Source organism: Podarcis melisellensis, assembly GCF_964234715.1.
Source record: "Podarcis melisellensis genome assembly, chromosome: 9".
Lineage (NCBI taxonomy): Eukaryota > Metazoa > Chordata > Lepidosauria > Squamata > Lacertidae > Podarcis > Podarcis melisellensis.
This window is the reverse complement of record NC_138541.1, coordinates 9,370,546-9,395,261: the sequence shown is the minus strand read 5'-3', so window position 1 is coordinate 9,395,261 and position 24,716 is coordinate 9,370,546. Positions and strand designations below refer to the sequence as shown.

The window sequence follows — 24,716 nt, the reverse complement described above, 5'->3', positions numbered from 1 at the left end:
ACTAGGGCAGGCCCATCCAACTCCCAAGAGACTTCAATCTACTCCCAGTGTAAAAAAAACCCTGGAAGTGATCTACCCATTGTCATTGAGGATTGACCAGAATTGTTGAGCTTTTTTGGGGGAGAGAAAGAGTTATTGATCTTCTTTTGGGGAGAACAGAGTTGCTGAGCTTTTTTTTTTGGGGGGGGGGAAGACCACAATTCTTCAGCTTTCTTTGGGCAGACAAAAGTTGTTGAGTTTCTGTTGGGAATACCGCAGCTGCTGAGCTTTTTTGGGGGTGAATCAAATACTTTGCTCATCTCAAACTCCACCAATAACAAACGCTCGAAATGTATTCAACAGCGCAATAAGAAAACACAAAACAGTGCACACTTTATGTGGTGGAGGGACAGAGCCAGGGGGGTGGGGGCTGGAAACAGTCATTCAAAAGTTTGCGATCGATAAGGAGCCAGCGATCGACGGGGATCACCAGGGGATCTACCTGTCGACCACAGTCGACCGGTTGAACATTTCTGTGCTAGGGTGAGAAAGGTCTCAAAACCAGGCCCAAGGCCTGAATACATCCAAAACAGTGAGTTTACCTGATGCCTCCAGCACAGAAAATAGAAAATGAACATTAGTTTGCCCTAGCTGCTGATTACAGAATTCTCAGTTCCTCTCCAGCTGCTCTCTCTCTCCCTCCAGCTTTTTAGCTAGAGGGCTCTCTGGCCCCACCTTGGCAACTTCTCACAGTTTGTCAGGTTTTGCTTTTGTTTTTTTGGCTGCAGTTTGCGGCTGGCATAACCTAATTCCCATGCCTCTCAGCCAACTCTTCTCTCCGTCTCAGCTTTTGGGGAAGCCACCTGCCAGGCTTGGATCTTCAGATACTCAGCTCATGTGCTTCGCTCTAAATCATCCTGACCTCGTGCCCACTGAATGTTCGAGACTACAGCTCCCACCAACCACAGCCATCTGGCAAAGCCTGGTCCAGATTTTACACCCTTCCTGAATTTCAAAATGTTAATACCACCTTCGAAATGCCAAGATATAGTCCTTGTCGGTGACTTGCATGTCTTCAACTCTGATGTGTTTCATCTGCCCCAAATTCTTCTGCTCTCCAGGGCTAGACCTTTTTTCCCCTTTTGCTTATGGTTCCTATGCCCAGAATTCCCATCCCAGGTTGACCTGCGTAATTCCACCTGTCCCTTTCTTTTATTTCATATGCAGTATATTATTTATATAATATACAGAAGATTGTGTCCCACCTTTCCAGTGCCTCTTTGCTGCTCAGTGTGGCTCACAAGAGCTTAGGGTCACAATACAACAATAAAAATAACATGAAATGCAGCAACAAAATACAAAACATAAGCAACAACCAATACAGTGGTACCTCGCGTTAAGTACTTAATTCGTTCCGGAGGTCCGTTCTTAACCTGAAACTGTTCCTAACCTGAAGCACCACTTTAGCTAATGGGGCCTCCCGCCACTGCCGCGCCACTGCTGCACAATTTCTGTTCTCATCCTGAAGCAAAGTTCTTAACCCAAGGTACTATTTCTGGGTTAGTGGAGTCTGTAACCTGAAGCGTATGTAACCCGAGGTACCACTGTAATTGTTCATTTTTAATTATTGCATCTGTCCTTTGCTTTGTACGTTAGAAAAGGTCTCAGAGCAGCTCAAGAGAATGTAATACAATGACTAAAAGCAATTGAAAACCCAAAATTTGGAAACGATGAAAAATGCAAATTTCATAAAATGCTCATTAAAAAGTCCTACCCACCACACTAGAAGATGAGCAGTGCTGTAGGAGGCAACTTGACTACCAAAGGTGTGAATTAAAAGGCAACTAAAAACTCACACCTTTGGCGCCAGGTGTGTCTCCCTGGAGAGAGCATCCGACAGACAAGATCTCTTCTATTCCCTCTCCCGACCCGATTGTTTCCACAAAACCTTAGCTCTTCCCTCCCACCCCAGAAGAAAACCAAAGCATGTGCAATTGCACTTGTACACACCAACCCCCTGTTCCCTTCCCACCCCTCCATCCTCGTCAGCCCTTTAGTTAATTTCCCTAACTGCTGAAATTTGGATTGTAAGCTCCTTGGGGCAGGGGACTCAATATGTTCCCCCGCATCTTTCAACCTACAACATGTCAATGGATAAATAATAAGGGATGCATTTTGCGGCAAGCCTGACATTGAGCTAGGGATGAAAAGATGAGCGCAGGGTGCCTCTCAGGACAGCGGCATTATGTGCCATTGAAAATCAGAGTTGGCAGGATCAAATCTGCAAGGCACATTCAGTAGAAAACTGGTGCCGTCCTTTGGTTGTTGGAGCAGCAGTTGCTACCTCTGATGACTTGTTTTAATGCCGCGGTCAGCTTGATAATAGAAACACATCATAGTAGGCCTGTAATCCTAATACTTTAATATGCTGCCAACAGAACTAGACAATCTCTTTAATCCCTCGATCACATGTGCACCAGTGCAGCTTTTGGTAGCATGAATCTGAAGTTGTGTGTGTGTGCATTACTTTCCTGCTCTCCCCGTATTCTGCAGAAGAGAGAAAATCACAGTATTGCTTCAGCCGTAAGAGAAACAGACAGACAGACAGACAGACAGACAGAGAGAATGGGTTTTCTGCTTCCCCCCCTCCCCGCCCCCATCAGAGACTTTCTTGGAGGAAATGGTTGGCATGTGTATACAATATCAAGATAAACTCCTAGACTTTCCTCCCAGGAGTGCCTCTGCAGGAAACACTTGACACAATTTTTCAATGAGCCTTTATGTACGAGATCTCCCCCACCCCCCCATTTACTAATGCAACTTGAGTTTTCCCATGAGAATGAGACTGTAAATGGTTCTTGCCACAATCCCACTCAGCTTCAAGCCGGTCAAGCTTTTTCCAGTGGTGTTTCAAATATACATGATTTCTCTTAAACGCACAGGGCCTTGGAACATAACCACCGCATAAATTGGGAGTTGCCTAATTGGGATATGGCCCCCATCCCCGGATATGTGTATTTTGGTGTCTGGCTCAAAGTTGCTGGAGAATTTGAACTCGGGTGTTGTTGATTTCCCCCTAAAGCTTTAATGTTTATCATTGTGAAGCACAGGCAGTTAATCCAAGGCACAGATACACAAAGGCAGAAGGCAGGTGAGCCAGTTATTCAGGTTGATCTGACGACGATGCAGCCCTTGTAACCCCGTTATAAGTCGGCTGGGTTCAGGTTGGCATGGAAGGTGGTTCTGTTCCTTACCAAGCGGTCTAGCAGTCCTGCCTAGAAGGCGGAACCTGCTCCACCTGTTGGCATCTACAGGACCTAGGTGATGGAGGAGGCGGGTCTGTCTCTTGGGAGGCGGTCTGAGTGGAGCATTCCTCTCTGGAGAGGTGGGGCTAGACCCAGTGTCTGATGACTCTGGGGTGGGTTGAGCGACAGGTGCATGGTAGTGTCAGGGGAAGGCTGTGTTAGAAATTAGCCAGGAGCCAGACGCATTTTGCACCTGGCTATCGGCCACTTGTAACCATCAGAAGATGCCTGGGTGCTAGGATGGTGCCTGACATCTGCACCTCTGGAGTTGCATGCCTGGGGTGTGTGTGTGTCATTGGATCTTGACTGTTTTCACACACTTAATACCACATCCTGTACAATTCTATTCGTTATATTTTATCTGCACAATCCGAATGAATTTCAGGAACCGAAATGCTTTTCCTGTGCAGCTTGAGCAGGAGCAGTGAAGGTTAGCAGTTAATTGTTGTAACTTGTCTTCGCTTACCCTCACCCCCCACTGCTCTGCTCTGCTCACCATTGTGAAGAATATTCTTTTGTTAGGAATGGTCCGTGTTGAGAAAAATAGGTAGGAATAGGCCAATAAATACTACTACTACTACAACTACTACAGTGGTACCTTGGGTTACATATGCTTCAGGTTATAGACTCCGCTAACCCAGAAATAGTACCTCGGGTTAAGAACTTTGCTTCAGGATGAGAACAGAAATCGTGCAGTGGCGGCACAGTGGCAGCGCGAGGCCCCATTAGCTAAAGTGGTACCTCAGGTTAAGAACGGACCTCGGGAACTTAAGTACTTAATCCGAGGTACCACTGTAGTAGTAGTAGTAGTAGTAGTAGTAGTAGTAGTAGTAATAACAATAATAATAATAATAATAATAATAATAATAATAATAATAATAATAATAATTTATTTGTACCACACCCATCTGACTTGGTTTCCCCAGCCACTCTGGGCGGCTTCCAACAAAGATTAAAAATACATTAAAATGTCACACATTAAAAACTTCCCTGAACAGGGCTGTCTTCAGATGTCTTCTAAATGTCAGGTAGTTGTTTATCTCTTTGACATCTGATGGACATAGGTGGACTTTCCCTAGATCAAGCGACTTGTCTTCTTTAAGTTCTCAGAGTTCTTAACCTAGCTTAAGGTTGTCATCTGAACTTGCCAGATGTTTAACTGAGAATCAATCTCAGCCAGTCCGCCATTTGAAAAAGAATTCTTTAGAGCCATCTGGCACCTGGACGTTCATTTTGGTGATTGTAACCTTGGTTGAAGGAGCTATTTGGAGCCTTTACTTATATATCTGAGGTTTTTTTTAACACTGGAGATAGGCTCCCTGGGGAGAGGGAGGCAGGGTGAGCAGGCCTTCCCACTGTGACAGATGGGGCAGAACAACAGGTTGAGGGGATTCCCCCACTTGGAGAACTTTCCCCTAGATGCTTGACGAACCACCCTTCTCCATCGTCACAGAACCAATGTGCCCAGACTACGACCTGGGAGACTGGGGTTCAAATACCCACTTGCCATGAAGCTCAATGGGTAATCTTGGGGGCTACTCTCTACCTCTTTGCTTAACTTACCTCACAGGGGTAAGTGGGGATTAAATGAGGAGGAGAAGAGTTATGAACACCACCTTGAGCTCCTTGGATAAGAAGGGATATCAATGCAATAAATAAATAAATAAATAAATAAATATTAATAATACATTGACTCAGCCAGGCCATGAGAGTTGGTGCATATGATTGTTTCCAGTCACTCTGAGCCCAGTAACCGAAGCGATTTGGGTTTGAAGGAAAGCGGCTGATGCCTCTTAGAGATATCCAGCTGCTGCTTGAGTTTATGAGATGCACACCTTCAGATAAACACATTTCCATCACTGCCGGTGTATGTTTGTTTATCTGCAGTTCTCCGCCCTAAAGCCTTGAGAAACGTGTGGGTAAAACCAGGATTATCTGGCCACATCAGAGATACTTCATGTTTGCGTTCTATGTGAAATTAAGGCAAGCAGATTCACAGTATGATGGGTCATCAGATTATGGAGCAAACATCTGACTAATTTTTTTTATAGGTGTTTTGCTTTATGACACTAAAATGCTTTCAACATTTCCCTCACCTAGGGAGGGACCATTGCTGACATTTTTGTGTGTGCTCCTTTTGGCTGAAGACTGGGATAATGATGCATCAAACAAATCATAAATAAATCTCTGTTGGCTAGAATGCACATTCATTTTTAAAACTGGAGCACTTCTTCTTTATTTCCTGTATTAACAACATCCATACCCCTGTGTAGTCCGGCAATGTTTTAAATATTCTTGATAATCAGGTACTGTGTTGTCATTTCTTTGAGATTGATAAAAAAAGTTCTAGTCCTCATGAGTTTAGAAGGAAGCTTGAAATGCGAAGGCAAAAACAGGGGGGGCTGGAATGCTGATGGATCCATTCTTATGGCCATCTGCATGCATGTTGCCTGCTGGGAAACCCTGTATGTGGAGCTGTGTGCAAGGTTTGACTTTTGGCACATGGGTTTTTTGGGGTGGGTGGGTATGAGAATGCTACACTCCCCCAAGTGAAATTTCTTGCACATGACAAATCCATTGTAGGAAGTGGGGTACCTTTCAAGAGATGTTTCCAAGTGTTCTTCTTATGGTCAGCATGTACCCAACAATCATGGGGATAGGCACGTAAAAATAAATTTCTAAAGGCTAGCAATGTGCAGTGTTTTAAGTTGCTGTGAAAGCCAGGCTCTTTCAAAACTGGGGCATAACAAGTGTGATGTTGGATGTGGAGCTGATGGTGAAAATGGCAGCCCTGGGCCAAGTTCTCTTTCCACTATGTGTCTGACATGATGCCATCATGCATCATGGATTCAAATTACAAAATAAGGACAGATAAACGTTAGAGAGAACCTTCTACTAGTAAGAGCTGTTTCACAGTGGAATGGACTGCCTTGGAAGGTGGTGTACCGTCCTTCATTGGCAGTTTTTAAGCAGAGATTGAAGGGATGCGGGTCGTGCTGTGGGTTAAACCACAGAGCCTAGAATTTGTCGATCAGAAAGTCGGCGGTTCGAATCCCCATGATGGGGTGAGCTCCCATTGCTCAGTCCCTGCTCCTGCCAACCTAACAGTTTGAAAGCATGTCAAAGTGCAAGTAGATAAATAGGTACCGCTCCAGCGGGAAGGTAAACGGATTTTCCGTGCGCTGCTCTGGTTCACCAGAAGCGGCTTAGTCATGCTGGCCACATGACCCCGAAGCTATACGCCAGCTCCTTCAGCCAATGAAGCGAGATGAGCGCCACAACCCCAGAGTCGGCCACGACTGGACCTAATGGTCAGGGGTCCCTTTACCTTTACCTAAGCAGAGATTATATGGCCATCTTCCAGGGATTCTTTAGCTGAGATTGTGTGGGGTTTCGCTAGATGATCCACTGCAACTCTGCAATTCTATGATTCTTCCCCACTTCTCCATTCCCCATGGCTGGTTTGTGCAGGCAAGGAAGTTCACATGCTGAGAATGATACGCAGCCTCTTTGTTGTTCTGTGCCTAAGAATGATACTGTTTTGTGCCAATTACATGGCTGAGATATATTGCTGCTTCTTGGAGTAATATGAAGATTATTAAAAAGCAACATGTTTATGCATCCTAGGTCACCATACAGTCTACATTGGGGTTCACGTGCCTAAGAGTTACCGAAGGCGGAGGCGCCACAGAAGAAAGCCCAAGGAGAAGAAAGAAAAGGAGAAAATCTCTGAAAACTCGGACAAATCTGATGTTGAAAATGCCGACGAGACAAGTAGCAGCATCCTCAAGCCACTCAGTGAGTAATGGGCACTTTTTGCAATCTTTCTCAGGGAACCACAGTACAAATGGCGAGGGCTCTTTATGGGAGGTGTATAACTGAAAACATGTGGGCCAACAGAATTATGCAATGGAAAAATGCACTGAGTCCTTGCGAAACCCCACACACCTTAGACCAGGTGTTTGCAAGATGTGTAAAACTTGATTTGCCTTCAGAATTGATTGAAATGATTTGATTGAACATTTTGGGGTTTTGTGCACTTTGGATTTTTTTTTTTTTGAAACAGTTGAGGTTTGTGAGTCAAAGGGCTACGTCTCTCAAGATGTCAGTTATGGATTGATTTAACGGAGCCAAGACTGGGATGGCAAAGATTGAAGGTTCAGTGTTATCTTCCTTCCACGGATCATGGCTTCATAGTCTTTCTCCTTACACAATTTTGCAGTGTACAGATATGTATTTCAGTGTCTCTGAGCTAGATAAATGTTGTTTGGGGGAACTTCTTGAAGTATCCTTTCATTTAGGATACAGTCGTACCTTGGTTTTCCAACAGCTTAGTTTGTTGGAACACAAATGCCGCAAACCCGGAAGTAGGTGTTTCGGTTTTCAATCTTTGCCTCGGAAGCTGAATGCCTGGCTCGGCTTCCGATTGGCTGCAGGACACTCCTGCAGCCAATCAGAAGCTGTGCCTTGGTTTCCCAACATTTCGGAAGTCAAATGGACTTCTGGAATGCATTCTGTTCGAAAACCAAGGTACAACTGTATTGGATGCACGGGTATTCTCACCTCAGAGAGGAGCAGCCAAAAATTACTAGTCTCTCAGCTGAGTCAGTGGAGTGGCTCTCCTTCTCTACTCTCCCTCTGGCTACTTCCAGGTAACAACTGAGGGAGGATCCCAATGGATCTTGCTTCTCATGTTGACCTGGATTTCTTTTTCTCCATCTGCTGCAGCCTGATGGAATGGGTGGTCTAGCATTTTATGCAAATTCACAGAGAGCAAGACCTGTCAGTGCCTAGTAGCCCCAATAGCTAGGTGTATAGAAGCAGTGCCACAGTCAGAATACCAGATGCTGAAGACAAATGCCAGCCAGCTTTTATGTCCACCTGGTGTCACGAACCCCCCACAGGGCTGGGGTTGGCAGGAGGAGCAGGAAGAAGAAGTGGGGGATTGGGGGCTGAATGCAGGGGGATCTCGCCATTTTGCTCATCTGCTTTGGAATGGGGGAGCAGGGATCCTGGTTCCTTCTCAACCTTCCCATGGAGCAGAGAGCCTCATTGGAGGCTAGGGAGGGATGTGAGCAGCCAAGGGGGAGGCAGGAGGCAGCTGTGACTGAACAGGAGCTGGAGTAGGTGCAGCCTTATTGCCCAGAACCCAGGCACCTCATTCGCAGATGTGAGCAGACCCACCCACACCAACAGAGCCCATGCACAGCAATCCTGGTATTTCCCGCAAGGCGAGCGAGTCTCTTGTGTGAGCACTCCATGCCTCCTCTTTGAAAGCTTGGCAGGCAGGGTGTGGAAACTTGTTAGGACATCTTCATTGCTTCTGTCTTGTTCTGAACTTGTTGCCTTGTTTCTGAACTCCTGAATCGGGGTTCCTGAGCTTCATCGTCCGCTGCTGGGTTTATACTGTCACTTGCTTGAATAAATGCATCTTTCTTACATACAAGTAGGAGCAGTTATCCATGTTTGTGTGTTGGGTGGGAGCGTCCCAGAGGCATTTTAACTTGCTGTAGTTTGAAACTGGGTTATGGACTAGATCAGAGGCACCAACCAAGCACAGGGAGCGATAATTACTCCACGTTCCTAATTGGCTCTCAATCAAACTTCTAGGAGGCAAAGTGAGCAGGTGGTCTTGGATTTTCCACCCCACTTAGAGGCCAGCATTTTCCATCTCCTATCAACTGTGAATAAGCTTACCGGTGGGAGGTGCTTCCCTCATAACCATACATAGGTTTGGATAGTTGTGCTTGCTGTAAGGAAAAAGTAACTGAAATCCCTCCTCTCCACTTGGCACTGTTATTACTGTGCAGTCTGAAAGATTTCAGTGCAACTGTCTCGTTCCTTAAGAGTTCCAAGAATAGACTAGCAGGGGCTGCTAGTTCACAAGATTAAGGGGCGATGGGATGGATGTTGGTGTGCATCAGGCTTGCATAAGACTGATTTGCTCAAGACTGGCTTCAGCCAGTGCTGATTTAACAAGTGATGAAAAATCTCCCGAGTTACAGTTCTGACTGGGAACCTAGATGCAGATTTCACCAAAGGCTTTCAGAGTCCCTAGATCACATCTACAGAAGTGACACGCAGCCCTTGTCTAGAAGGAGCTTGAGGGTTTGTTTTTATCACCGTTGCCCATTATTATGCCTTTACTTGGAGGGTAAAGCGAACGAGAAAATTATCTGCTTGAAAGCAAAGTCAATGCAAATAAAATTTTTCCTGCGCTTGCAGCGGTTGCTTAGGAGCAAAAAGACTTCTGTAACATAATTGGAATTCTTTCAGGAATCTGAAGTAAAATACAATTAAGATCCCCACAAGATGACAGATCTGTAGAGGAGTATTTTAAATTCACTTTGCTTTGGGTTCTAGCTGCGTCTAATGCAAAGGATTCAGGGCTCCTCCACACTGTCATTCCTCTTCATTAGTTGTTCTGGGATGCTTCTCCAGTGTTATTACGTTATTGCTGTCCGGGTGGGCACTCTTGCAAAACAAAAGAGGGGCCATCAGCCAACTCAACCACCCCTGGAAGATTTGTGCTATAAAAAGTTACAATATTTCACCAGGAAGCTATGGGATGTGCGCCATTTGGAAGAGAAGCAGTATGTCCACCCCAAAACTTTCGCAGGTGCAAACAGTATTTAAAGCAGGCTGTCCTATGACCTCCCTGTCGCCATCAAGGATACAAACAGGGCCTGTTTCCAGCTGGAACGCATCAGAACTCAGTCCCAGCACCTCCCAGGTGTGCGCCATTGCCCTGATATAAGAGAGCAAGGGAGGCGTTCATGGTGAGTTCCGGCATCTATTTTTTCTAGAAAAATAGCACTGGTCACAAATAATCATGAACGCCCACTAAAAAGGGTGACCAAGTCAATTGCTCTTGTAAGTGTGACTTGGATGAACAATGAGAAGCAAAAAGAGCTTTAGTTATACAGTGGTACCTCGGGTTACATACGCTTCAGGTTACAGACTCCGCTAACCCAGAAATAGTAGCCCGGGCTAAGAACTTTGCTTCAGGATGAGAACAGAAATTGTGCTCCGGCGGCGCAGTGGCAGCAGGAGGCCCCATTAGCTAAAGCGGTGCTTCAGGTTAAGAACAGTTTCAGGTTAAGAACGGACCTCCGGAATGAATTAAGTAGTTAACCCGAGGTACCACTGTATTTATGACTAGGAAAAGAATGGGGAGGGTGTGTGCGTGAGGGAAAACTATTCTAATATGCCCACATTTGACAGAGGCACAAATAAAGATGATCAATTCTGCCTATTAAAATGCCTGAAATAGGAACCTCTTCCAAATGGCCTCCATAGGGCACTAGCAAATCAAGTGAAAAGGCTTTTTACATGTCTATCTTCTGGCCCAATGGAGACAAGTGTTTGTGTGCGTGTAAGTAAACAAAAAGGTGTTGTTTGGCCGAGGGGCAGGTATCTGCATAGGAAATCCTGTTGATTCAAGGCCTGTGCTTTATTTTGTTCAAAGTTCTTACCCTGCTTTTAAAGCCTAAAAACTGTTTGCTTCCCCCGTTACTCCTGCCAGTGCCTGTTAAAGGCTTTGTGGCATCTCTTGTGAGGAGGACTCAAAATTCTCCCCTTCCATGTAGCAGAGGGAGCTCAGCCTTAAAAAATACCGTATTTTTCATCCTATAGGACGCACTCCAAAAATGAAGGGGAAATGTGTGTGCGTCCTCTGGGGCGAATGCAGGCTTTCGCTGAAGGCTGGAGAGCGAGAGGGGTCAGTGCGCACCGACCCCTCTCGCTCTCCAGGCTTCACGCAGCTCTCTGCAAGCCGTGGGAGGGCTGTGCGAAGTCACGCAGCTCTCCCATGGCTTTTGGAGAGCTGCCTGCACCCCGAAGCCTGGGGGCGTACTGAGCTCAGCGCCCCCCAGGCTTCGGGCTTCGCGCAGTTCTCCCACGGCTTGTGGAGAGCTGCCCGTGCTGGGGTCAGGGGAAGCTCGGGCTTCCCCCGCCCCAGCCCCCCGCCTGGGGGGGAAAAATTTTTTTTTCTTTATTTCCCCCCCAAAAAACTAGGTGCGCCCTATGGGCCGGTGCGCCCTATGGGCCGAAAAATACGGTATATGTGCGACTCGCATATTCCTCCTTTGGCACTGCTTGCAAAATTTATTTCCCGTATTGCCGCCACATGTTAGCATCCAAAGCATCTCCGAGTAAGGGATTGTTATCTCACAATATTTGATCTTGTTTTCACGGGCACTTAAGCGATTGAGCTGAAATGCTGTGCATATGGCTTTGGTTTCATTTTTGAAAAAAGTAATGGCCGCTAATGTGGATCTGACTCAGCTACTCAAATTAATCTATGGATTGCTATGCTCTGTGTCTCTGCGGGGATTTTTCCCCTCTCCTCCTGGTGAGTGTGTAATGTAACCTCTGCTACTGTCTCAGCGGTAGCCGTGTCATCTAAGGCCTGAGGTTAATGTGCAGCTTTTAACATTTGTGATTCAAAATGCAGCTTTCCCTGGAAAGTAAATGCTACATAATCTGATTAGGCAGAAAAGCTAGCATGGCTCAGACTCTTGTTTTTTTGGAAGGCATCCTTCTGTTTGGCTGCATGCTTGCAGGGTGCTGGACAGTACCTGCCTTTAAGGAATGTGTGAGAAAATTAGCAGTTGAAGATATGTAACAAATTCAGCATTTGGAATTGCCCATAGGTAAGAGATGCCAGAGAATCCATTATCAGTTAAAAACAACAACAGCAGCAGCTAAACCGCATGGCCCTATGTATACAGATGGTGTTTTGTGGTGGTTAAGTGTTAGTGTCTGAATATCTAAACTAGGCATAGGCAAACTCGGCCCTCCAGATGTTTTGGGACTACAATTCCCATCATCCCTGACCCACTGGTCCTCTTAGCTAGGGATGATGGGAGTTGTAGTCCCAAAAACATCCAGAGGGCCGAGTTTGCCTATGCCTGATCTAAACCATGGTTAAGGATCTTCCTTCCGCAAACTAGGAGCAGGAAACCATGGTTTGAAGTGGGTTATATCTGAACCATGGTTTGAAGTGGGTTTTTGTTTCCTATTTGCGCTGCACCAAGCATACCATGGTTAAAACCAGTTTGTCTACTTTTCCAGTCTCTCTGCTTGCAAGGTGATAACCTGGCCACTATGGTTTGTCCATAATCACACTGTGTATGCGCAGACTTTAGTTTGGGAATAGTCCATGTGGCGCCCTCTTCATGTTGCTGGACTCCCAGGCAGCACGGTGAATCAGTCATCTGGAATGATGAGAACTGTTGTCCAGCGACATTTGTAGAGTACCTTGTTGACTCACCCTGGCTTATAGCTTAATTGTAGTTCACTGTATTTTATTTAAAGCTGCTTTCACCCCCACTCTTCATGCCAAACTAAAATAGATTCAATCACACAAACTCATTAATACATGTGGTGATGTTGACGACCGTGGGTCATTTTGACCTTACTTTTTTATTTTTGGATAGTCGGGGCCAGGGGATTCATTGACATTTCTGGTGTCTGAAGGAACACTAGTTCGTCTCAATTATCAGGCATTATTTACCGTGTTGTCTGTGGAGCAAGCCAGCACAACTCATGACCTACCAAGCAGAGATGTACTCATGATAATCCTGTCTGCTTATTTTCCTACCTAGGAGTGCATAAACAGGTGTTGTCTAATACTTTAGGAGGGGGCATGTTAGATAGCTTGGTAGTCTGTTTTCAGTGTGGATGCTCACTAGTAGTACAGGCTTGCTGTAGAGATTACCACTGAGCACAATTGATTTAAAGTGGGAAGGGCCCTGTAGTAAACATTTCATTGCTGTGCTTGATCTTTGCCGATCAATTATATTTCCTTTAAAAGCACAACGCTTACCAAATGTTTCTTCATCTTCAGCCCCTCCGATAAGCAGATAATAACATTTTCTACATAAGGAGCTGAGGTGCTGTGAAAATGGCTTGGTTCAGACATAACACTAAACTGCTTCGAGGTTTGTTTGCTTTTAAAACAATCAAGCTGTGTAGGGATTTTATGAAATGAAGAAGAAACAAACCATAGTTTAGTGGTGCATGAGCAAGCTTCAGTCTTGTTGAGTTTCAAACCATGGGGATATTAAACCGAAAGTAAATACTAATGAAGTCCTTCTCTCAGCTGTGTGGGACAAGGAAGGGGGTATTTGAAATTCTACAGCTGTGCAGGAGGAGGAGAAATGCGGAAGCCCAATCCATCACTTGGGCTCTTTCCAACTTGTGCACATAGTGGTAAACCATGGTTAGCATTCTGTGTGAACCAGCCCAATGAGGATGAGCCATGGCAAACCATGAGCTCCCCGCTTCCCTCTCCTCTGGTGTGGCTGTGAGGAGGACATGGGATGCATTCCCTACTGTTTTAGATTAATCGTAGTTTAGTGTATATTATGCAAACTCTAAACTGCCATTGTTAACTATGGTTTGTCAAAACAAGGCAACTGCCTAAACCATGGTTGGAAGCTGGCCTGTTTCAGCAAACGACAGTTAACGTTAACCACAGTTTGGTTGGTTTAGGTTAACTTAAAAATGAAACTAAAGCTTCTGAGCTCCTCCTTGCACTGTGTTAGAGTAGTGAGGGGCAGAGCGCATGAGGCTGAGTCACTTTTCTATGGCTTAGTATTGCATGTGGAACCAGCTTAATGTCTGCAGAAATATTAAAGGCTTTCTCAAATACTGCATCTTGGGAGCTGTGCCCACTCATGCCCTGATTTCTCAGCCAACTCGTCGTAAAGGTCCTGGTGTGCCTTTTCATTTTGGGCTGTGTTGTACATCTCATGTATGCTGCCATTTGAACCCAGTCACCTGGCTCTGCCTGACCTTAAATGAACTCAAAACAGTGTATAGCTTGACATCTGAGAGAGAGCAACACAAAACACGTTGTCTTCCTGAGCTGTAAAAGCCAAGTTCGCACACCTCTGTAGCAGAGGTTCCTGCTTTGCAAATACTTCGCCAAGCCCCCTCCTCCCGCCCCCACTCTGTGTCCCTGGTATGTAGGGCTACAGCCTTGATTAATTAATTAATTGGTTGGATTCGTTGATTGAAAACTTTCTAATTGACTAAAAAGCAGTCAACAAGGCAATCCATTTTCTTAATCATGTCAGTTACAGTGGTACCTTGGATCTCGAATTTAATTCATACTGGAAGTCCGTTTGACTCCCGAAACGGTTCAGAAACCAAAGCGTGGCTTCTGATTGGCTGTAGGAGCTTCTTGCACTCAATTGGAAGCCACAGAAGCTGGACGTTCGGCTTCCGAAAAATGTTTGCAAACCGGAACACTCACTTCTGGGTTTGTGGCGTTTGGGAGCCAATTTGTTCGGGACCCAAGCCGTTTGACTACCAAGGTACCACTGTACTCTTAATTTAAATACTTATAAAATATAAAAAAATTCTCTCTAAGAGGCACCACCTCCTTCACTGTTAAATAGGAGGGAATTCCTCTTCTGAGATGGTACGTGCAATTAAAATGTGCTCTTTGAGATTAAAAACTATGAAAGTACTCTGTTTTAAAATTCAGAGCTAGTCTTAACACAAGCATACATTTAATCAATTAAGCCTTTTGGTGAAATCAGCTAAGGTCGCAGTCTTTTATACTGAATGCAGTGGGACTTATTTCTGAGTCCAATGTAACCTCCGTTCTTCTAACTGGAAACCTGTAGAATGCTTCCAAAACGTGCCATGGGGGAATTAAGAGCTGGTTATATTTTTGGTTTTAAGAAACAATCAGGTCTTGGGGCCATTACAGCAAGCAATAATTTCTCAAAGGTCACTATATTGTTATGGGCAAACCATTAAGTGATTAAATTTCATAGGGACATTTGCTCCCTGCAGAGCAGAAAATTGGCTATCCCCTTGTCTGCTTCTGGCAGCGTGCGTGGCAGCTAGTTGTGTTGCTTCCGGTCACCTGGGGTGTGGGGAGGGAATGCCCCCACTTGGCGGGGGCTGTGGATTGATTGCAGCATCAGCATCATAATCAGGGATACGATCGGGTAGCTTGGCCAGCAAACCACCTTAACAGAGCTGTTGGCAATTCAGTAGTGCTGGGAACTCGAGCCGTTATACCGTATATGTAATGGAGAACGCATCGCATAAATGAATCATTTCACTGATCATTTTCGCCTCCCAGGCCGATTGTTTTGTGGGTTTGGGTCTACAAAGGAAATTACTTCATTTGTGTACTGGTTTCATTTCCTCCGCTGCCACACCACACTTCCATTTGCTTGAAGCTGGACCTCACCCACCTTTCCCTTTTCCCGTTTGGCACTTTGCACGGCTTTTCTTTGTGATGGAAAGGGGTGCGGGGGAAGGAAAGAAATGAAAATGCTTGAAGGCAGCACCGAGCAAGCCAAGCAATTGGCGGACTGATTGAGCTGGAAAAGGCTGCGGGTGGTGGTAACAGCCACACTTGGCTTCCATTTTTGATTCACTGCCCTCACGCCATCAGTTTTGGAAGGCCTCTGATTAAAGCCTTGTGGTGGGCGGCTGTTAGGAAGATTCCTTGCATCTAGTCAGGCCAATGACCTGCCTAGCCTAATACAGTTGTACCTCGGGTTACAGACACTTCAGGTTACAGATGCTTCAGGTCACAGACTTCGCTAACCCAGAAATAGTACCTTGGGTTAAGAACTTTGCTTCAGGATGAGAACAGAAATCGTGCTCCAGTGTCATGGCGTCAGCGGGAGGCCCCATTAGCTAAAGTGGTACCCCAGGTTAAGAACAGACCTCCAGAACGAATTAAGTTCTTAACCCAAGGTACCACTGTATTGCCTACATGGATTGGTCTCCCAGCTCTGAAATCACCTCTCTCGCACAATATGTTTTATGTCGTCAATTGCAAAGGAGAATTTGATACCCTTCAACCATCCTGATTTCCCTGGGACACCGTGGAATTACAGAAGCCATCCTGGCTTATGATTGGATTCCACAATGTCCCATTTCCCCCCTCCAAACTCAGGGAGGAAGATGAGCTGTCTCCTGCAGAGGTGTATTGCTCTCACATGTGTAAGCTGACTCCCGCAAGAACGTGACACCAAAAGATACGCATCCTGATTTTTGCCACTGGAAATTGTAGGGTATAGAATTTTCACCATACATCACATACCAGATTCATGGTGAAATCCGTAACCACTTTCTCTGCCTCATGTTGCTACCTGTGTTCCCACCCACCCAATTAAACTCGACACCTACAGAGATTTATAAGAGTACCCACACTAAGGGGGAGCCTCAGGGTTTATGTAGAATTAAAGCGGACAATGCGTGTCATGTAAGGATTATAATACGTTTGCTATTTTTAGGTCTCTCTGGATAATGCCCCTTCTATTTATAGGTCTCCAGTATTCCTTGCTGCGTTCAGAGTGGCACACTTCAGTGCCTGTGTGTGGAAAAGGGGTTTGTGACAAGGCCTTGGTGAAAATAGCGCCTTCTTCAATGAATGGGTAGGACTAGAAATGCCATTCTAGAGGAAGGGTTTGCCTTTAAACCGTGTGAATTGATTTTCAGCACAGGAAGCAAGCCCCCCTCTGAGTCTAATTGAGGCCTCCTAGTAAAGGAGAAAAGGGGAAACCTTTGTCCCCTAGACATTGCTAGACTACAACTCCCACCATCCCCGACCATTCTCCATCCTCTCCGAGGCCGAAGGGAGTTTGGCTTGGAGAATCGCAGATTCCCCATCTGTGCCACAGAGGTGGCACGCCTGCATTTCTCATGCCTCAGTTCTTCTTCCCTTTCCTTCCAAGAGGAGATTTGGAGATCGCATTGGTAGGGCATGCGCTTTGCATGCAGAAGGTCCCAGGTTCCATCCCTGACACACCCAGCTAAAAATACACCAGAGAGCAGAATTTGGGGACAAACTCTGCCTGACACCTGGAGAGCCATTGATGGACCAGTGGTTTTATTGCTACTAGGAAGTATTGTATACAGTCGTACTTTGGTTTTCGAACAGCTTCCGCCCCAAACGCGGAAGTAACTGTTCTGGTTTGCTAACCATTTTGGGAAGCCAAACATCCGACGGGGCTTCCGCAGCTTCTGATTGGCTGCAGGAGCTTCCTGGAGCCAATCAGAAGCCGCGCTTGGGTTTCCGAACGTTTTGGAAGTAGAACTGACTTCCGGAACCAATTCTGTTGAACCTCCAAGGTATGACTGTATGTCTATGACTGTATTTGCACAAGCAAATGCAGGAAGCAGTGATGGCCACCAACTTGGATGGTTTTAAAAGAGGATTAGCCAAATTCATGGAGGATAAGGCTAATGGTGGCCACTAGCCATGGTGATTATGTTCTGCCTTCATGGTCCGAAGCTTCTGAATACCAGTTGCTGGAAAATGCAGGAAGAGAGAGTGCTCTTGTTCTCAGGTCCAGCTTGTAGGCGTTCCATGAGCATCTGATTGGCCACTATGAGATGCTGGACTGTATGAGCCACTGGCCTGATCTAGCAGGTTCTTGTTATGTTCTTACGCTCTTATGATGCACACTTGTGATTCTATCTAATGAACTGTTTCAGTGTAACACGCCGTTCAAAAGCAGCACACAGACTGCAGCCTGATATAGGTAAGCCCTTTGAAACCAACCCAAAGGTTGATTAAAAAACGAGCCCCCCCCCCCACTTTCACAGCACATGGGAAGACCTCTTAACTGGCAGTTCCCTCTTCTAATCCTGTCTCAAACTGCTAGCATGTGTGGCTATAATTACCTAAGCCACCTTAATTCTTTGACTAATTCTGCTCTGTGTGTGTTCACGTGAAACTGCTGAGGGACAGAAAAAGTCAGAGGAATTTGCTGTGCTGAGAAGAAGGAGGTTAAAACAAAGGCAGGCAAGAAGAAGAAAAAAAATCCCTCTTGAGTAAAGTTCTGCTTGTAAGCCAAAGAGATTTTACATGCACTCAGAAATGACACAGCTGATAGCTAGCATTGCTCACCCCACTCTTTTGGATTAAGCATTCTCTGTCCAAATCTCCTGAGAAGCGTGGGAAAGCCTAGAAACCACCTGGCAAATCCTACCAGTTGCTCCATCAGCAAATTGGTGTAGCACGTAAGAACGCAGGGAAGCAGGAAACTGCCTTCACACTTGAGTCAGACCATTGGTCCACCTAGTGCAGCATTGTCTCCCCAGGATCTCGGACAAAAGCCTTTTCCAGCGATATTCCTAACCCAGCATAGTTGAGTGTGAGGCAAAATATTCGTGCATTGCAGGGGGCTGGACTAGATGACTCTTGTGGTCCCTTCCAGTGCTACAAATTGGATGATTCTGCTTGGAGATGTTAGGGAATGAACCTGGGTGCTTCTGCATGCACTGTTGTTGAGATGCTTGGGAGAGAGACTGCAAGCCGCTTTAGAGAACAATAAGCGGTGCTTAACAGTGCTTTCTCAAAGTAGTAGTAGTAGTATTATTTTTTGTCATCGTGAGAATTCACAAGATTCCTGAAAACCAAAAGGATTTGTTTTACTCTGCAAAATCTTTTATAAGTCAGGTCTCATGCCTTTGCAGATTATGAAGAGGCTGACTTAGAGACTTTGGACACATGGGAACTGGTGTGTTTGTGTTTGCCTGCTTACAGCCATACAATATGACCCTCATTTTTGCGTGAGTAGAAAGTAGGCATTTTGAGAACATACTCTCTTGCTCAAATCTAAACCTCTAGGTGTCTTCTTATTGGTAAATAGAGAAGCAGATGACATTGACCTCTCTCTCAAATAGGAAGTATGGGGCTGGCTTATTTATTTAAACAGTATTTAACCTGGTCTTCAGCTGGGAAGTATCGCTGAGTGGCTTGTGAAGGTCTACTGTTAAAATGGTCCTTGCTCTCAGGCTCACAGACCTTTAAAGTGAGTCCAGTTACTTTTTGGGCTCTCCTACAGGCAGGAGTAATTCAAGGATTTCCAGTTATTTCCTTCCAGCATTGAAGGAAAGCTGCTGGCATGTGGCTTGGCTGTGAGTTTGAGCTAACGTTTATTTTGTGTTACTTGCAAGATGCCTCCAAAGTTTTCTTTGAAAAATAATGAATGAAGCCTTCCAGGTGTAAGCGCAACGCTCTTGCCTGGTGGTTTGTAAGCCAATAGCAAACCATGGTTTCACATCAGGGTTTGTTGCCAGTAAACAAACCATGGTTAATTGCTAGTAAACAAACTATGGCTAGTCTACTGGGCTAGGTTCAATTGCTCAACAAACCACACTTTGGCTGCACAAACCATGATGTGGTTTTAAGTGTGTGCCAGACCATTGATAGACCTATCTTCCATGAACTTGTCTAATCGTTCTCAAAAGGCACCTGAATTAATGACTGTCAGCACTAATAATTGCTATTGTGGTCAGAACGTTTACTTCCTGTGTCTGGTTGTAGAGTATTCAGCTGCCTTCTTTCCCCTCCTGGCCTGTAGAAGCAGCACTCCCTCTGCTTCTGCTGACTTTTGAGTGTGTCCTTACTCTTTTCCGTCAAACTGAGCCTGTGCTTAGTGAATTGAAATTGATTTATTTGTCAACTCAAGTGGCAGATAAAACCTACATGATCTGTATAGATCAACCGAAGCTGGAAGCAGAGGCAGAAGTGGTGTGCTGAGAGGTGTTGTTGCATGAGATGTACATATAAATTTTATTTTCCTGCATTGCCACTTCTGGCCAAAGCAGTTCCCAACCCCCTGCAAAACCTACCAGAAACAACAGTGGAACGAATCTGTACCCCACAGAAAACAAAACACCTCTTTTATACCTCTTTCAGCTTGACCCATCAAAACGAAGACAATGATTGTTAGTCTCCAGCTTCATTCTGTAGCTTAAGCTTTCAGAATTGGGATTTCTGATGTCTTTAATTAAATGGCTTCTTCAGGTTGCAGGTCATGGGGGGTTCTGCTAAAGAGAAAAATGCAGAAGCAAAGTCTCTGCATCATTGTGAGTGGCTTAGGTAAGAAGGTTCTCCTGTTGAATGAAAGAAGGCTGGAGCTTCTGAGAACAGCTCCGAAGAGCAGTAAGGAGGTGGCTCAGAGGAGGGAAGATTGTTCTTGCAAGAGCATTATACACGTGTTCCTGGGAGGTGGGGGCCGGAATTACCTCTGTGACCTACTAACCTCCTCTGGTCTGCCGTGTTCTTTCTGAGAGCAGATGGTAGCCTTGTGGGTTAATTACTTCCTTACCGCTGCACTAAGATGCTGTGAGTAGATGTCACAGTGAAATTTGTGTGTGTGTGTGTGTGTGTGTGTGTGTGGACCCGATTTCTACAAAGAGTTTGGGAATAAAACAACCTGACATATAATGTGTATGGCACAGTGTGCAGAAAGCATGTTGTAGCATGGAAGCAGTTACATTTTTGGACAAATGCTGTTCTCCGTTTAGAGAACGTATCCGGTCATTTCAGCGGTGGCTCCTCAGTTGTCGAGGTTCTCTTGAACTGGAATATTTGACTGTTCAACACATTATAGAAATGTTGTGATGGAGCAGGTAAGGGGAGCGAGGGTTCTCTTCCCATAAAAATAACCTTGCTTGAATTCAGTGGGTGCAAAATGGCAAAGGGCAGCAAAATCTCAATGCTGTTATTTCCTAATGGGAAATCTTTGCTTATTTGGCCCATACCTGGAACGGAAATCAATCCAGCTGATACTCAAAAACAGTTTTCGCTGTTGCTTTTTCTTTCTGTCCACAAATGATGCATAACTTGATTATGTTTCTCCTTCCCTATTTGCATTGTGTTCCCTTTGCGTTGAAATGAATGTGGTGGAATAGCATAAAGCAATGCAACTTACGCAGCTAACAAAATTGATTACATCACTGGTATAAGTATATGTGCTTCCACCACAACAGACAGTGAGACAATTAACATAGTTTTTGGTAGAAGGCAAACCGCAGTGGAATGGAAACAGCTCTGCATGTGAGCGATATAGGGCAGAAGGGAAAAACAATGACATTACAACCCCAGGGCAAAGAAGCCTGGGAACCATAGTTTGCCTCCACAGAGCTACAGTTCCCAGCATATTCTGCAAGCTTTAGATGCTTCCTTGGGAGAAGGCACATGCTTTAAATGTTTGCTGCGTATGCACCCAGAGACCAACACATTCATTCAACTCACGATCACTTCAAAATAAACAAATCTGCACTCTGCAATAGAAAGGGCTCCCTGATCAAAGGGGATGTCAGAGTATTCAGCCCTCCCTGCAGAGAAGTAGTACCAACAGTTTGCACCGTGGAGCCTTGATATGGTGACTTGCAGTGGCATCCAAGGGAACAGAGCCTTGCTGACAGCCGTATCATTGTCTGAATCATAATAATTGCGTGCTTATTGATTCAGGTGAGTGTGGGTGTTCCTGGGAAGTTTGTGAAGGCCTTGAGTCATAAAGGCAACAGATAAAACATGCACAAGGAGGTGCCATGCTCCAAGCTGAGAGGGGTTTGATACCTTCCTTCCGAAAGGGTCACAGTGAGAGTAAAGGCAGTTTCTGAATAATGAATGCCAGGTGGGGTGGGTGAGTCACAGCTGCATCTTCCAGATTTCTCCCCTGCTCCTGAGATGGAGTATGGTGTTCAAAATGAAACACAGAATACTGCCTTACACAGAGTCAGACCATTGGTCTGTCCAGCTTAGTCCTGTCTATGCACTGATTGGATCTCTCCAGGGTTTGGGGCAAGAGTTTTTTCCCCAAACTGCCAGAGTTTGAACCAGCATCTTTTGCATATAAATGGTCTACCACTGAGCCCTTGAGATTTCTTTCAGTGTGCCTAAAGCAGGATTATTTTGATTATGTATTTTGCGGCTTGATATTTTGATTTTATTCCCTGAACCTCCCTGAGACCTGGGTATAGGGCAGGATATAAATTAAATAAATAATAACAACAACAATAATAATTACCCAACAAGGTTCCTGATGTCCCTGGACTACAACTCCCATTAGTTTCATCCAGCATGGCCAATGGTCAGGAATGATGGGAGTTGTAGTCCAACACACCTGGAGGGCACAACATTGGTGGCCCCTGGTCTAAAGGCTAGACTAGCAAGCCAACATGTGTTGTGACCTGCAGGATGACCTCAAGTAAGCACAATATGCCAAGGGGTGGATCTTGGGCAGTGTCTGATAGTCACTTGTGGCGGGTTAAGCTTAGACAGGGAGCTTTGTTGTGGAGATGGGTTAAACCAGGACGGTCCAACTTTTCACACCAAGTGGACTGCAAGAGTACTTCAACATGGAACCTGTAGGCCACACAATGTCTGGCTGTCCAATGGGGCTGGTAGCAATGCAAAAAACTGACTCTCCCCCCTCAGCCCTTGTACTGCCTTCCCAAAGTCGGTTAAGCTTTGGGAAAGGAAGTGCAATGCACTGTTAGGGTCTTTGAGTCCTCCCAACTCGTTCCCCAAGCTGGGAAAGTATTCACTAGGATTTGATAAGGAGCTGGAAGGAAACTGACAGAGTTCTCATGCCTCCTTCTCAGTGCCCAGCGCCTCAGTTACCTGGTTTTGGGAAGGCAGCGTGAGGGCTCGGGGGGGGGGGGCATCAAATGTTGCCAAGAGATTCCAAAAAGGCCCGCGAGGGCCCTTGGACCACTCTGAGTTAAACTAATAGAAAAGTAGATAGAAAGGCTCTCTGAACATTAAATACCAATTGCGGTTTTATATCAGTTTAACTATCATGGCTCACATGCCCCAGAGAACCCTGGGAAATTGGTAGTTGAAAACAGCATTCACTGTAGGAGAACCCAGACCCCCACCATAGTATTGCAGCCTCCAGATTTTACTGTGGTGGGGGCATGACTATAAAAGATTTTTTTTTTTTGGTAGATATGCCTGTTGGATTTTTCCACCAACAAATCTCAGGGCAGTCCTTGTGGGTTTTCTGCACTGCTGAGTGCTCAATTGCTGGCTCTACATAAATATTTACTTTGTGGGAAAAGTCTTGGGAATTCAAACAGAGGTGTTGATATTCTGATAAGGGAAACCCAAGTGTGTGTGTGTGTGTGTGCGTGTGTGTATTTTGTGCAGCATTTCCCCATTGTCTATAGATTTGGTCTGAGTGACAGTCTCACAAGATATCCTTTGCAGGACTTACTGTAAACTGATCTTGGAATGATGAGCAGATGGAAAGATGAGTAGAGCTGCCTTTTCATGGGAGAGTTGACCATGAGCTTTATATAGCTTTGATGCTTCTCTCTAGAAAGAGAGTAAGATTTCAGTGTTTTCCCTAGTGATCCCTTTTGTAGCTCGCTCTGATTTCCAGTGCTTCCCCCTGTTATTTTGTGTGAAAATAACCAGCCCTTCGTTATTTTGGAACCCATTTCCTTGCAGAAAGGGGTTTAGGGTGATGACACACTGTCACTGCAGGGTGCAACCTTCACAGCGGATCAGATTTAGGTTGGGGTCGATTCTTCTTCTCCATCATGGCTGAGCCAATGTCCCCACCTGCTGTTAAAGTTAAATGACCCTGCTGGTTAATGCTCTCATGGGCAAGAAAAAGAAGCTCTCCTTTCCATTTGCTCCTTGTGTTTTTGGTGTGAAGTTGGAGGGATTCCTTACAGACACAGGTGATAAAAAGGACTCGGTTTTCTTTCTGGATAATAGGCCTTTATAACCCTGTTGAAAATGGACCTAAGGGTACTAATGTGAGCCTGTGCGTAGTTCTTTTTTTGCAAATCATTTAGCATGAGATTGCAGCTGCAAACATGCCTCCTTTAAAGCAAGTTCTCTTTGACTCTGTGGTGCAACTTAAATACAATACGAGCAATTTTGCAATTAAATTTTAAGCAGAATTGATGACTCCCCGTGAAAAGTTTTCCCATGCTGGTGGGATTTTTGGCTTTTCTGCATATATATTCCTTAGCTGAGCACAGTGCATACTATATGCCAAATATGCACCTCTTAATTGCTGATATTCCTTCACAGCAGAGTTGGCCAACCTGTGGCTCTCTAGATGTTGTTGGACCCCAACTCTCATCAACCTCAGCCAGCACGGCCAATTGTGTCAGAGATGATGGGAGTTGTAATGTAGCAACATTTTGGGGATGCCAGGTTGGTTACCCTACAATTTGTACAAATTTGTTCAGTTGCAACCCCTTACTCAGTCCTCCCCTAAGTAGTTTGTGCTTCTCTGGTTTTCTCAGATCTCTGAATCAGTGTATTCTAGACCAAACACATTCCTGGGTCCTATGTATCTAACTTATCTGAAGCTTTCAAGGAATGCTCAAGAATAAGCAGAAATGGGCATCAGTGGGGATAGATCTATGCTGGAAGGAAAGCATAAATGATTTCATGTTAGCATCTTATCTGATAAATTTGCAAACATTTCATTGATAAAAAAATCTAACACGTGTGCCCAGTTAGCCTTGAACTCTTGATAATCATACCTGAGTACACTTGTACGGTTGTTTTTGTTTCTAGAGGGAAGTTAATCAGAAACTGTGTCTGCTATAGTTGAATTCATGTGTCATTTTCTTGGTAGAAAATGCCTCTGTGATCAAGCACAACAGTCACACATACAAGAAGCG

General features: G+C 45.2%; 1 protein-coding gene and 1 long non-coding RNA gene across 12 annotated transcripts in view; one reads left to right on the top strand and one right to left on the bottom strand.

Moving 5' to 3' along the window:
- The window catches only part of SLC4A4 (solute carrier family 4 member 4), a 187,948-nt gene that overhangs the window by 51,442 nt on the left and 111,790 nt on the right, over nucleotides 1-24,716 (top strand). For all 9 annotated transcript variants that reach the window (XM_081924839.1, XM_081924842.1, XM_081924835.1 and 6 more), the window contains one exon: nucleotides 6,912-7,082. In XM_081924839.1, the coding sequence (XP_081780965.1) occupies nucleotides 6,912-7,082 (171 nt within the window). The remainder of the gene's footprint in view (nucleotides 1-6,911; nucleotides 7,083-24,716) is intronic.
- LOC309377840 overlaps nucleotides 1-24,716 on the bottom strand; it is a 60,077-nt gene that overhangs the window by 5,226 nt on the left and 30,135 nt on the right. The window contains exons 4-5 of one of the 3 annotated variants that reach the window (XR_014171716.1): nucleotides 23,285-23,385; nucleotides 2,037-2,526 (exon numbers count right to left, since the gene is read on the bottom strand). The exons of 1 other annotated variant lie outside the window; for it this stretch is intronic. This is a non-coding gene — a long non-coding RNA (uncharacterized lncRNA). Of the gene's footprint in view, nucleotides 1-2,036; nucleotides 2,527-22,541; nucleotides 23,386-24,716 lie in introns of those variants that run through there. One more of the 3 variants, XR_014171717.1, reaches the window with a different exon arrangement.